Source organism: Salmo salar, chromosome ssa18 (genome assembly GCF_905237065.1).
Source record: "Salmo salar chromosome ssa18, Ssal_v3.1, whole genome shotgun sequence".
NCBI classification, from domain to species: Eukaryota; Metazoa; Chordata; class Actinopteri; order Salmoniformes; family Salmonidae; genus Salmo; species Salmo salar.
This window is the reverse complement of record NC_059459.1, coordinates 82,187,927-82,201,725: the sequence shown is the minus strand read 5'-3', so window position 1 is coordinate 82,201,725 and position 13,799 is coordinate 82,187,927. Positions and strand designations below refer to the sequence as shown.

The 13,799-nt window shown below is 39.2% G+C and overlaps 1 protein-coding gene across 1 annotated transcript; it reads left to right on the top strand.

Moving 5' to 3' along the window:
• The first annotated feature begins 6,323 nt into the window (after window positions 1-6,323).
• LOC123728777 (equistatin-like) lies at window positions 6,324-8,179 on the top strand. Its single transcript, XM_045701707.1, has 5 exons — window positions 6,324-6,435; window positions 6,943-7,006; window positions 7,651-7,782; window positions 7,877-7,972; window positions 8,056-8,179. Exons 2-4 carry the CDS (start codon window positions 6,955-6,957, stop codon window positions 7,954-7,956), a joined length of 264 nt encoding a protein of 87 aa, XP_045557663.1. The 5' UTR covers window positions 6,324-6,435; window positions 6,943-6,954; the 3' UTR covers window positions 7,957-7,972; window positions 8,056-8,179.
• The last annotated feature ends 5,620 nt before the right edge of the window (window positions 8,180-13,799 follow it).

Below are 13,799 nucleotides of genomic sequence, written 5' to 3'. Positions count from 1 at the left end.
TCGAATTGCTGCCAAGATACTACTTTCCGGAACAGACTATGGGAGGTGCACAGTACTACATGGAACTCTATTCCACATCAAGAAACTCATGCCAGCAGTAAGATTAGATTTAAAAAAACGGAGAAAAATACACTGAAGCAACACATGCATACAAACACACGATAACATACACACTACACCCATGTACGCTTGGATTTTGTGTTATAGATATGTGGTAGAGGCCTGAGGGCACACACTTAATATGTTGTGAAATCTGTTATGAATGTATGGTAATGTCTTTAAAATGTATAACTGCCTTGATTTTGCTGAACCCCAGGATGAGTAGCTTCTGCCTTGGCAGCAGCTAATGGGGATCCATAATAAATACTGCGTGGGCTGAGTCGTTTTTTATTAAAATATTTTAATTTTTTTTACTTTATTGAATATTCGAAACATACAATATACTTGCAGTGAAGCCGCTCAATAACTACATCATCCCAGTCGTCCAACAGATTCCCATTCAGAGCGACACACAGAAGCATCCAGGGTCAATTCTCTGCTCAAGGGCATGTTGAGCCCTCCGTGTGGCTCAGTTGGTAGAGCTTGGTGTGATTCCCAGTACAAAAAAAATGCATGAAATGTATGTATTCACTACTGTAAGTCGCTCTGGATAAGAGTGTCTGCTAAATGACTAAAATGTAAATGTAATGTTGGCCGATCTACCACCAGGCCAAAAACTTGATCCCGAACCCTCCAATATCCCCCCACAGTTCCCCAATAGCTGTCCCTCAACCATTCGAGACCCCTCCCACAGCCCCCCAGGAAGAAAATAATAAAAAAAAAATACAATTAATTCCATTCCCCACCCCCAAGAACCCCCCAATGCACCAACAACCATGAGAATGAACTAAAGAGAGAAAAAAGGAAAAGACAGAAGAAAACAGCAAACAACAATGCAATTTAAAACAAAGGATATCAAGGACAATTAAATCATAACAGCAACGCCAACTGTAAATGTTTGTGTGCATGTCTGGCACTATTACATGTATGTGTTTATTTGAATGAGAGTGTGTGTATATGCATGTTCACAAACACTTGCACGGCATCAGCCTCAGGCAAACCGGCATTTGTTGTAAAAACACTGCCACTTAGTGTCATTCAAATGTACTTTTTTAAATGTTTTATTTGGACTTTTATCTTTGACCATCATTCTATCTCCCACACAGCAACTCCACTCCCACTTGTCTCCAATTCCACATACCAACCCTCAGCTTCCCTCAGCCCATCCCATGTATCTCTGCTGGCCACCCACTTCGGGTTTCCACGCAACACATATCTTTCAACTATGCTGTGATGTTTAACGTACAATATCAATCTATGTAATCGAATAGAATCCACAGATTGCGAGTTGAAGATAAATACTTTTACTAAGAGTTTTAGTATATTAGTAATTGACTGCATTTTCAGCCATTCCTGAACCTGAGACCAGAAACAGGCTACCTGAGGGCAATACCAAAACAAATGGTCTATTGATTCTGTATCCTCACAACAAAATCTGCAGAGCTTCGATGATTCTATTACCCAAATATTCAGCATTTTGTTGGTAGCAAGAATTCTATATAATCATTTTAGCTGAAAAGCACGAAGTCTTGAATCTTGCGTTTTATATATCAACTCAAATCTCTTCCCAACTATTTTGCAATCTGTATGGCGCAGTTGTCAACATCCTGGTCCTCAAATGAAACTGGTATACTTTCCTATTTATGCTATTTTTATTCCTCCGCAAGTTTTGATCCTTTATGTTGGGCAGACAGACCAGTTCCCTACCTCCTCCCGCTGCCACTTGCCTCCTCCATTTTTGGGGTAATGCTGTAATCAATTGGTTGTACTCTTGGATTGAGCAGACCTTTCCTTACAATTCTGATAACTCCATGAAGGCCATAATTCTACCATTCCAATTTACAATATCATTTATGAACAAAATACCCTGTTCAAACATATTTCCCATAAATACAGGTATTTTATCAACCAGCACATTTGACTTCAGCCATAATATGTGTTGTAATATTTGTTTTATCTTTTCAGGGGGGTGACATAGAAATTGTAGCCAGCTCTGCAATGCTTGTTTGAAAAAGAGAGATACTTTGAAAAAAGTATCATTTTCAATTAATCGAAAATGAGACATGGCAATCTGCACAAAGGCAAAATGGCCATTTTTAAACAATGGATGAGCTTTTCTTAGTAATCTACTTGAGAACCATATAGGGTTCAAGTAAAACCTTTGAATGAGTGAAGCTTTTAGAGAGAGGTTTAGTGCTTTTATGTTGAATAATCTCAACCCACCCAATTCATATTCATTATATAGATGGGCACATTCTATTTTGAAATTCATTGTGTAGAGCTTATTTATATCTTTTGTGATATGAATACTGAGTATGTCTACTTCACCATCAGCCCATTTTATGGGTAAACTGCAGGATAATGTAAAAGTCGAATTTTTGAAGGATTCAATACATAATATTGAACACTTATCATAATTAGGTTTATGTCCAGAGAGTACAGAAAAGTTATCTAGATCTTCAATGACACATTGCAGAGATCTAGCTTGCGGACTTAATTTAAAACTTGAGCCATCGAAATACATGGACACCTTTGTTTTAAACCTTGGATATCTAATCCTCTAATGTTGTTATTGGATCTGATTTTCATAGCTACGTAACAGCCACTTGCAGCCTGTGGCGCGAATTTCAAAACCTTAAAAATCCTATTACTTCAATTTCTCAAACATATGACTATTTTACAGCTATTTAAAGACAAGACTCTCGTTAATCTAACCACACTGTCCGATTTCAAAAAGGCTTTACAACGAAAGCAAAACATTAGATTATGTCAGCAGAGTACCAAGCCAGAAATAATCAGACACCCATTTTTCAAGCCAGCATATAATGTCACCAAAACCCAGAAGACAGCTAAATGCAGCACTCACCTTTGATGATCTTCATCAGATGACAACCCTAGGACATTATGTTATACAATACATGCATGTTTTGTTCAATCAAGTTCATATTTATATCAAAAACCAGCTTAGCATGTGACGTTCAGAACTAGCATACCCCCGCAAACTTCCGGGGAATTCGCTAACATTTTACTAAATTACTCACGATAAACGTTCACAAAAAGCATAACAATTATTTTAAGAATTTTAGATACAGACCTCCTCTATGCACTCGATATGTCCGATTTTAAAATAGCTTTTTGGTGAAAGCACATTTTGCAATATTCTAAGTACATAGCCCAGGCATCACGGGCTCGCTATTTAGACACCCGGCAAGTTTAGCACTCACCATAATCATATTTACTATTATAAAAGTTTGATTACCTTTTGTTGTCTTCGTCAGAATGCACTCCCAGGTCTGCTACTTCAATAACAAATGTTGGTTTGGTCCAAAATAATCCATCGTTATATCCGAATAGCGGCGTTTTGTTCGATGCGTTCCAGACACTATCCGAAATGGTAAAGAAGTGTCGCGCGCATGGCGCAATTCGTGACAATAAAATTCTAAATATTCCATTACCGTACTTCGAAGCATGTCAACCGCTGTTTAAAATCAATTTTTACGCCATTTTTCTCGTAGAGAAAGCGATAATATTCCGACAGGGAATCTCCTTTTCGGCAAACCGAGGAAAAAAATCACAAAGGCGGGGGCGGTCGGGTCACGCGCATAAGCCCAGAGTCCCTTGATCGGCCACTTGAGAAAGGCGATAATGTGTTTCAGCCTGGGGCTGGAATGACGACATTCTGTTTTTCCCGGGCTCTGAGCGCCTATGGAAGACGTGGGAAGTGTCACGTTAGAGCAGAGATCCTTAGTAAAAGATAGAGATGGAAAAGAAGTTCAAGAAATGGTCAGACAGGCCACTTCCTGTAAAGGAATCTCTCAGGTTTTGACCTGCCATTTGAGTTCTGTTATACTCACAGACACCATTCAAACAGTTTTAGAAACTTTAGGGTGTTTTCTATCCATATGTAATAAGTATATGCATATTCTAGTTACTGGGTAGGAGTGGTAACCAGATTAAATCGGGTATGTTTTTTATCCAGCCGTGTCAATACTGCCCCCTAGCCCTAACAGGTTAAAACAAATCTAACAATGGAGCTTTTAGTATATAAAAAAACACTTGATATACCTCTACCGGTATACCATCAAGCCCTGGGATTTTCCCAGACTGAAAGGATTTAATAGTTTCAAAACGTTTTTCTTCTGTAATTTGGTCTTCGCACTGATCTTTCTGTACATTTGTTAATTTTCCAGTTTTTATATTATTTGGAAAGAATTGCTTACCATAATACGGGGAAAAAAAATGTATGAAATGTACGAAATGCATGCATTCACTACTGTAAGTCGCTCTGGATAAGAGCATCTGCTAAATGTTCAAATTTAAATGTAAATGTACAATCTTCATTCAGTGGGAAAGGATGAGACGGAAAAGTGAACATCTGCCTAAAATAATTAGCTTCCTCTTCTAAAATATCATTGGGAGAATCATAGATGACTCCGTCTTCAGTAACGATTTTATGCAAATCATTTTTGTTAGCGTTCCTGTATGGGAGATTCAGGAATAATTGCTGCATTTTTCTCCATATTCCATACACTTTGCTTTATTTTTGTAATAGATTACATTAGATTGTTCTTGAATAAGTTCCACATGTTCGATTTGTTTTTTCTCTAACTTATTTTGTACCTCTGTAGTATATTTTTTTATTGCTATCTACCTGTACTATTAGTTCATGGATTTCCCTTGTTAGTCTTGTCTCTTTAGCCAGAAACTGTTTTTTTATGGGTGGTGGTCCCCAACAACAAGATATGGGTGGTCCCCAGTCCACCTGGCCATGCTGATGCTCCAGTTTCAACTGTTCTGCTGCGGCTATCGAGCCCTGACCTGTTCACCGGACGTGCTACCTGTCCCAGACCTGCTGTTTTCAACTCTCTAGAGACAGCAGGAGCGATAGAGATACTCTGAATGATCGACGACAACTGTGATTATTATTATTTGACCCTGCTGGTCATCTATGAACATTTGAACATCTTAGCCATGTTCTGTTATAATCTCCACCTGGCACAGCCAGAAGAGGACTGGCCACCCCTCATAGCCTGGTTCCTCTCTAGGTTTCTTCCTAGGTTCTGGCCTTTCTAGGGAGTTTTTCCTATCCACCGTGCTTCTACACCTGCAATGCTTGCTGTTTGGGGGTTTTAGGCTGGGTTTCTGTACAGCACTTTGTGACATCAGCTGACGTAAGATGGGCTTTATCAATCAATTTGATTGATTCGATTGATTGCATGTGACGCACAATCCAGCTACGCTCTGAAGATGCAAGTCTACATGGGCTAGGATGCAAGTCTACGTGAGCTGAGTTCTACCGCATGGGCTTTGTCCTACAGCAGGCCGGCAGCCTGGGAAAACGGGACACTATCGTTCATCACACCTTATAACTCTTCTGCGGTAAAATCTCATAACCCAACGAGTTATCTGCAACTACCGCCACAACATATATTTTCAGTGATTTATGTTCCATTTCTGCGGTACAGTTGATAACCATGGCTATGAATGCTAAGAAACCAACCTTACTGAAACACATGTTATTCCTATCACTCTCTATTGGCCTCGGCATACTCACAGGGAGCCTCTCAGGATCCCTTGAAACTGGACCCATCTTCCTCTACTACTCTCTTCACTGCCTATGAAGATTCCTTCAGAGAAAATGACTCAAGTAAAAGTGTAAATCACCCAGTAAATATTACTTGAGTAAAGTTTTAAAAGTTTCAGCAAATATACTGAAGTATCAGTATGAAATGTACATGAAATGTAATTGATAAAATATACTTAAGTTCAAAAGTAAAAGTATAAATCATTTCAAATTCATTATATTAAGCAAACCAGACGGCACCATTTACTTGTTTTTTTATTTGATTACGGATAGCCAGTGTCACACCAACTCTCAGACATAATTTGCAAAGGAAGCATTTGTGTTTAGTGAGTCTGTTAGATCAGAGGCAGTAGGGATGACCAGGGATGTTCTCTTGATAAGTGTGTGAATTAGACCATTTTTTCATTCCTGCTAATCATTCAAAATCTAACGAGTACTTTTGGGTGTCGGGGAAAATGTATGGAGTAAAAAGTACATTATTTTCTTTAGGAATGTAGTGAAGTGAAAGTTGAAATAAATAGAAGTAGTAAAGTAAAGATACCCCAAAATACTACTTAAGTAGTACTTTAAAGAATTTTTACATAAGTACTTTACACCACCAGCTAATGGCCGACATCGGGATCTCTTGATGGGTTAATGAGGCAACTAGTCACACCTGTGACAGATCCTTTAAAAGGAGAGGTGGAAGAGGTAGACCATAACTCACAGACAACAGAGAGACAACCAGTGAATCCCTTGGAAGAGTGCAGAAGGTGAGCTTGTGATATTATTTAGTAGACTTGCTGCCTCTCAAATGGCACGTTAATCTTATGTGGCCCTGGTCAAGTGTAGTGCACTATATATGACCCCCCCTGAATTTAAGAGCATAGACTAATAGTTACCTTTGTAGTGAATAGAAGTCTCTGTCAAGATCTAGTCTGCTTCCCCTTCCCTGCGTAGTGCACTGTGGGCCCTCGTCAAAGGTGGTTCACTACATAAGGAATGAGGAGCCATTTGGGAAGGATTCATATTCCTGTGTGCCAGGCTCTTCAACCACATACAATAGATTAGATGATACCTGAATTTTAGTGGAAGAATCGTAGCGCGCCGTGTTGCCGATACTCGCTTGTTGGGGTCCTCAGGACTGGGTTTAGCAATTGTTGCATAAGTTTTGTACTTAACACAGGGTTTCCTCAACCTCTCCTCTAGTACCCACAGCCATTCCAGATGATTTAAAATGCTCAACTAATCTCGCTCTTGTTCGTCTCTCTCTCTCTCAGGAGACTATCACCATGGCGATATTGACCATCATTCTGCTTGTTAGCACAGCTTTTGCTCTGGGAGGTAAGAGTGATGTACCTCACACTTACTCACCAACATTTGAATAAAAACGTTAGTGGGTGTTGATCTGTCCTATTCACACACGTACGTATTAATGTTTTGTTTCATAACCAGTTGTCCCTTGGGCAGCCATTATCAACCGTGACACTGGAGAGAAGGTTGTCTTGCTCAAGGGCACATAGACAGATATTTTAACTTGACATTCAGGGATTAAAACTAGGAACCTTTGTGTTACTGGCCCAACTCTCTAACCGCTAGGCTACCTGCCACTCCTCTTGTTCCAGAGATGTATATTGGTGTCTAGATGCTGGACTGAGGTATTCTGATATGAATGGTTTGATCATTCAACTGGATGTATGATTGGATTGTCAGGAAGTAACACTGACACAACTTACCCCCACTTTCAGTCTTAGTTTCATCAGCTGTTATACAAAAGACAGAAACTGAATTGACTGCACAGGGCTTTTAAACAAGTAGCGCAATTTCAGTATTTAGCCAGGAAGTACCTAGGTTACATCTGAAATGGAACATATTCCGTATAAAATACTTCTGACCAGGGCCCATATGGGACGCAACCCAAGATTCCGGCATGCATGTGCTGCAATGTTATGTCCACATTACAATCAATCTATGTTACCTGTGTCCAGATGCTACGTTACGACCCATGACCCCCTGTGAGCGTGCTAGATATGCCGCGACACATGGCCCAATTGGAGCCTACATCCCCACGTGTGACGCCGCTGGACGATACACCCCTAAGCAATGTTCGGGCTCTACAGGTTAACACGGACGCACATATACACACACTAAATTCTCCAATTCAGTTGAATGTTACAGTAAATATTGTATGTGCAACATGTCTATTTCTGGTAGGTTACTGTTGGTGTGTGACCACTACTGGACAGAAGATTCAGGGTACGGAGACTCCACCAGGCACTGCTATCAACTGCTAGCAACTGTTCCACCAAGGTGTGTGTATATACATACTCATTCACTAAATGTTATTTCTTTGCAGCTGATTCTGGATGTTAATGTTTTTTGTCTAATTGTAGATGAAAGGCGTTGGAATGAAGTCTTTGAAAAGACGGACAGTTGTCTTTACTGTACGACAGGAACTGATTCACGCCCCATATAAATGCATGAAGAAATCCAGAGATTAAACTGTTGATTTACTTACTTTATTGTTGGTGTGATTATCTGAACCAGTCCATTTCTGGGAAATGGAGGAAGGAGTAGGACTGTATTACCGGCAGTTACAAGAAATGAAGGCAGTCAAATTCCACGTGACCATTTAGTAATTAGGCTTCTCCAAGCTCTGATGCTGGTGATGGTCATTAGTTGCCTGGTACTCAGCACTCTATTGTCCCTCTAATCACTCTGACATCAATGCAAATGTAAAACATTTCATGAGCTCATGTTGCGCAACATTTCTATAACCTATGCAATTGTCTGAGAACTGCCTCATGGCTTCTATTAGAAAGAGGATCCCATCAGCTTTCTATAGGTTAGATCTACTATATTTGCAGTACCAGTCAAAAGTTTGAACACACCTACTCATTCCAGGGTTTTCATCTAATATTTTCAACTATGACATAACACATGGAATCACATCTTAAACCAAAATATATTGAGATTCTTCAAAGTAGCCACCCTTTGCCTTGACAGCTTTGTACACTCTTGGCATTCTCTCAACCAGATTCATGGAATGCATTTCAATTAACGGGTGTGACTTAATTTGTGGAATTTCTTTCCTCAATGCGTAAGAGCCGATCAGTTGTGACAAGGTAGGGGTGGTATACAGAAAATAGCCCTATTTGTTATTTTAAGCCCAAGAACAGCTCAATGCAAAGAGAAACAGCCCATTACTTTAAGACAGGAAGGTCAGTCAATGCGGAACATTGCACTTAAAGAAACGTTCAAAGTTCTTAGTCTCAAAAACCAAGAGCTACGATGACTCATGAGGCTCACCACAGGAAAGGAAGACCCAGAGTTACCTCTCTTGCAGAGGATATGTTCAATAGAGATACCAGTCTTAGAATATGTGTTTCACAGAGTTCAAGTAAGACACCTCAACATCAACTGTTCGGAGGAGACTGCGTGAATCAGGCCTTCATGTTCGAATTGCTGCCAAGATACTACTTTCCGGAACAGACTATGGGAGGTGCACAGTACTACATGGAACTCTATTCCACATCAAGAAACTCATGCCAGCAGTAAGATTAGATTTAAAAAAACGGAGAAAAATACACTGAAGCAACACATGCATACAAACACACGATAAAATACACCCATGTACGCTTGGATTTTGTGTTATAGATATGTGGTAGAGGCCTGAGGGCACACACTTAATATGTTGTGAAATCTGTTATGAATGTATGGTAATGTCTTTAAAATGTATAACTGCCTTGATTTTGCTGAACCCCAGGATGAGTAGCTTCTGCCTTGGCAGCAGCTAATGGGGATCCATAATAAATACTGCGTGGGCTGAGTCGTTTTTTATTAAAATATTTTAATTTTTTTTACTTTATTGAATATTCGAAACATACAATATACTTGCAGTGAAGCCGCTCAATAACTACATCATCCCAGTCGTCCAACAGATTCCCATTCAGAGCGACACACAGAAGCATCCAGGGTCAATTCTCTGCTCAAGGGCATGTTGAGCCCTCCGTGTGGCTCAGTTGGTAGAGCTTGGTGTGATTCCCAGTACAAAAAAAATGCATGAAATGTATGTATTCACTACTGTAAGTCGCTCTGGATAAGAGTGTCTGCTAAATGACTAAAATGTAAATGTAATGTTGGCCGATCTACCACCAGGCCAAAAACTTGATCCCGAACCCTCCAAGATCCCCCCCACAGTTCCCCAATAGCTGTCCCTCAACCATTCGAGACCCCTCCCACAGCCCCCCCAGGAAGAAAAATAATAAAAAATAAAAAATACAATTAATTCCATTCCCCACCCCCAAGAACCCCCCAATGCACCAACAACCATGAGAATGAACTAAAGAGAGAAAAAAGGAAAAGACAGAAGAAAACAGCAAACAACAATGCAATTTAAAACAAAGGATATCAAGGACAATTAAATCATAACAGCAACGCCAACTGTAAATGTTTGTGTGCATGTCTGGCACTATTACATGTATGTGTTTATTTGAATGAGAGTGTGTTCACAAATGCATGTTCACAAACACTTGCACGGCATCAGCCTCAGGCAAACCGGCATTTGTTGTAAAAACACTGCCACTTAGTGTCATTCAAATGTACTTTTTTAAATGTTTTATTTGGACTTTTATCTTTGACCATCATTCTATCTCCCACACAGCAACTCCACTCCCACTTGTCTCCAATTCCACATACCAACCCTCAGCTTCCCTCAGCCCATCCCATGTATCTCTGCTGGCCACCCACTTCGGGTTTCCACGCAACACATATCTTTCAACTATGCTGTGATGTTTAACGTACAATATCAATCTATGTAATCGAATAGAATCCACAGATTGCGAGTTGAAGATAAATACTTTTACTAAGAGTTTTAGTATATTAGTAATTGACTGCATTTTCAGCCATTCCTGAACCTGAGACCAGAAACAGGCTACCTGAGGGCAATACCAAAACAAATGGTCTATTGATTCTGTATCCTCACAACAAAATCTGCAGAGCTTCGATGATTCTATTACCCAAATATTCAGCATTTTGTTGGTAGCAAGAATTCTATATAATCATTTTAGCTGAAAAGCACGAAGTCTTGAATCTTGCGTTTTATATATCAACTCAAATCTCTTCCCAACTATTTTGCAATCTGTATGGCGCAGTTGTCAACATCCTGGTCCTCAAATGAAACTGGTATACTTTCCTATTTATGCTATTTTTATTCCTCCGCAAGTTTTGATCCTTTATGTTGGGCAGACAGACCAGTTCCCTACCTCCTCCCGCTGCCACTTGCCTCCTCCATTTTTGGGGTAATGCTGTAATCAATTGGTTGTACTCTTGGATTGAGCAGACCTTTCCTTACAATTCTGATAACTCCATGAAGGCCATAATTCTACCATTACAATTTACAATATCATTTATGAACAAAATACCCTGTTCAAACATATTTCCCATAAATACAGGTATTTTATCAACCAGCACATTTGACTTCAGCCATAATATGTGTTGTAATATTTGTTTTATCTTTTCAGGGGGGTGACATAGAAATTGTAGCCAGCTCTGCAATGCTTGTTTGAAAAAGAGAGATACTTTGAAAAAAGTATCATTTTCAATTAATCGAAAATGAGACATGGCAATCTGCACAAAGGCAAAATGGCCATTTTTAAACAATGGATGAGCTTTTCTTAGTAATCTACTTGAGAACCATATAGGGTTCAAGTAAAACCTTTGAATGAGTGAAGCTTTTAGAGAGAGGTTTAGTGCTTTTATGTTGAATAATCTCAACCCACCCAATTCATATTCATTATATAGATGGGCACATTCTATTTTGAAATTCATTGTGTAGAGCTTATTTATATCTTTTGTGATATGAATACTGAGTATGTCTACTTCACCATCAGCCCATTTTATGGGTAAACTGCAGGATAATGTAAAAGTCGAATTTTTGAAGGATTCAATACATAATATTGAACACTTATCATAATTAGGTTTATGTCCAGAGAGTACAGAAAAGTTATCTAGATCTTCAATGACACATTGCAGAGATCTAGCTTGCGGACTTAATTTAAAACTTGAGCCATCGAAATACATGGACACCTTTGTTTTAAACCTTGGATATCTAATCCTCTAATGTTGTTATTGGATCTGATTTTCATAGCTACGTAACAGCCACTTGCAGCCTGTGGCGCGAATTTCAAAACCTTAAAAATCCTATTACTTCAATTTCTCAAACATATGACTATTTTACAGCTATTTAAAGACAAGACTCTCGTTAATCTAACCACACTGTCCGATTTCAAAAAGGCTTTACAACGAAAGCAAAACATTAGATTATGTCAGCAGAGTACCAAGCCAGAAATAATCAGACACCCATTTTTCAAGCCAGCATATAATGTCACCAAAACCCAGAAGACAGCTAAATGCAGCACTCACCTTTGATGATCTTCATCAGATGACAACCCTAGGACATTATGTTATACAATACATGCATGTTTTGTTCAATCAAGTTCATATTTATATCAAAAACCAGCTTAGCATGTGACGTTCAGAACTAGCATACCCCCCGCAAACTTCCGGGGAATTCGCTAACATTTTACTAAATTACTCACGATAAACGTTCACAAAAAGCATAACAATTATTTTAAGAATTTTAGATACAGACCTCCTCTATGCACTCGATATGTCCGATTTTAAAATAGCTTTTTGGTGAAAGCACATTTTGCAATATTCTAAGTACATAGCCCAGGCATCACGGGCTCGCTATTTAGACACCCGGCAAGTTTAGCACTCACCATAATCATATTTACTATTATAAAAGTTTGATTACCTTTTGTTGTCTTCGTCAGAATGCACTCCCAGGTCTGCTACTTCAATAACAAATGTTGGTTTGGTCCAAAATAATCCATCGTTATATCCGAATAGCGGCGTTTTGTTCGTGCGTTCCAGACACTATCCGAAATGGTAAAGAAGTGTCGCGCGCATGGCGCAATTCGTGACAATAAAATTCTAAATATTCCATTACCGTACTTCGAAGCATGTCAACCGCTGTTTAAAATCAATTTTTACGCCATTTTTCTCGTAGAAAAGCGATAATATTCCGACAGGGAATCTCCTTTTCGGCAAACCGAGGAAAAAATCACAAAGGCGGGGGCGGTTGGGTCACGCGCATAAGCCCAGAGTCCCTTGATCGGCCACTTGAGAAAGGCGATAATGTGTTTCAGCCTGGGGCTGGAATGACGACATTCTGTATTTTCCCGGGCTCTGAGCGCCTATGGAAGACGTGGGAAGTGTCACGTTAGAGCAGAGATCCTTAGTAAAAGATAGAGATGGAAAAGAAGTTCAAGAAATGGTCAGACAGGCCACTTCCTGTAAAGGAATCTCTCAGGTTTTGACCTGCCATTTGAGTTCTGTTATACTCACAGACACCATTCAAACAGTTTTAGAAACTTTAGGGTGTTTTCTATCCATATGTAATAAGTATATGCATATTCTAGTTACTGGGTAGGAGTGGTAACCAGATTAAATCGGGTATGTTTTTTATCCAGCCGTGTCAATACTGCCCCCTAGCCCTAACAGGTTAAAACAAATCTAACAATGGAGCTTTTAGTATATAAAAAAAACACTTGATATACCTCTACCGGTATACCATCAAGCCCTGGGATTTTCCCAGACTGAAAGGATTTAATAGTTTCAAAACGTTTTTCTTCTGTAATTTGGTCTTCGCACTGATCTTTCTGTACATTTGTTAATTTTCCAGTTTTTATATTATTTGGAAAGAATTGCTTACCATAATACGGGGAAAAAAATGTATGAAATGTACGAAATGCATGCATTCACTACTGTAAGTCGCTCTGGATAAGAGCATCTGCTAAATGTTCAAATTTAAATGTAAATGTACAATCTTCATTCAGTGGGAAAGGATGAGACGGAAAAGTGAACATCTGCCTAAAATAATTAGCTTCCTCTTCTAAAATATCATTGGGAGAATCATAGATGACTCCGTCTTCAGTAACGATTTTATGCAAATCATTTTTGTTAGCGTTCCTGTATGGGAGATTCAGGAATAATTGCTGCATTTTTCTCCATATTCCATACACTTTGCTTTATTTTTGTAATAGATTACATTAGATTGTTCTTGAATAAGTTC

Bases quoted from the DNA above. Each gene is read 5' to 3' on its own strand.
- LOC123728777 (XM_045701707.1), top strand. From the start codon at position 6,955: ATGGCGATATTGACCATCATTCTGCTTGTTAGCACAGCTTTTGCTCTG. The intron at 7,007-7,650 runs GTAAGAGTGATG...ACCTGTGTCCAG, and splicing joins CACAGCTTTTGCTCTGGGAG to ATGCTACGTTACGACCCATG. The intron at 7,783-7,876 runs GTTAACACGGAC...TATTTCTGGTAG, and splicing joins GCAATGTTCGGGCTCTACAG to GTTACTGTTGGTGTGTGACC.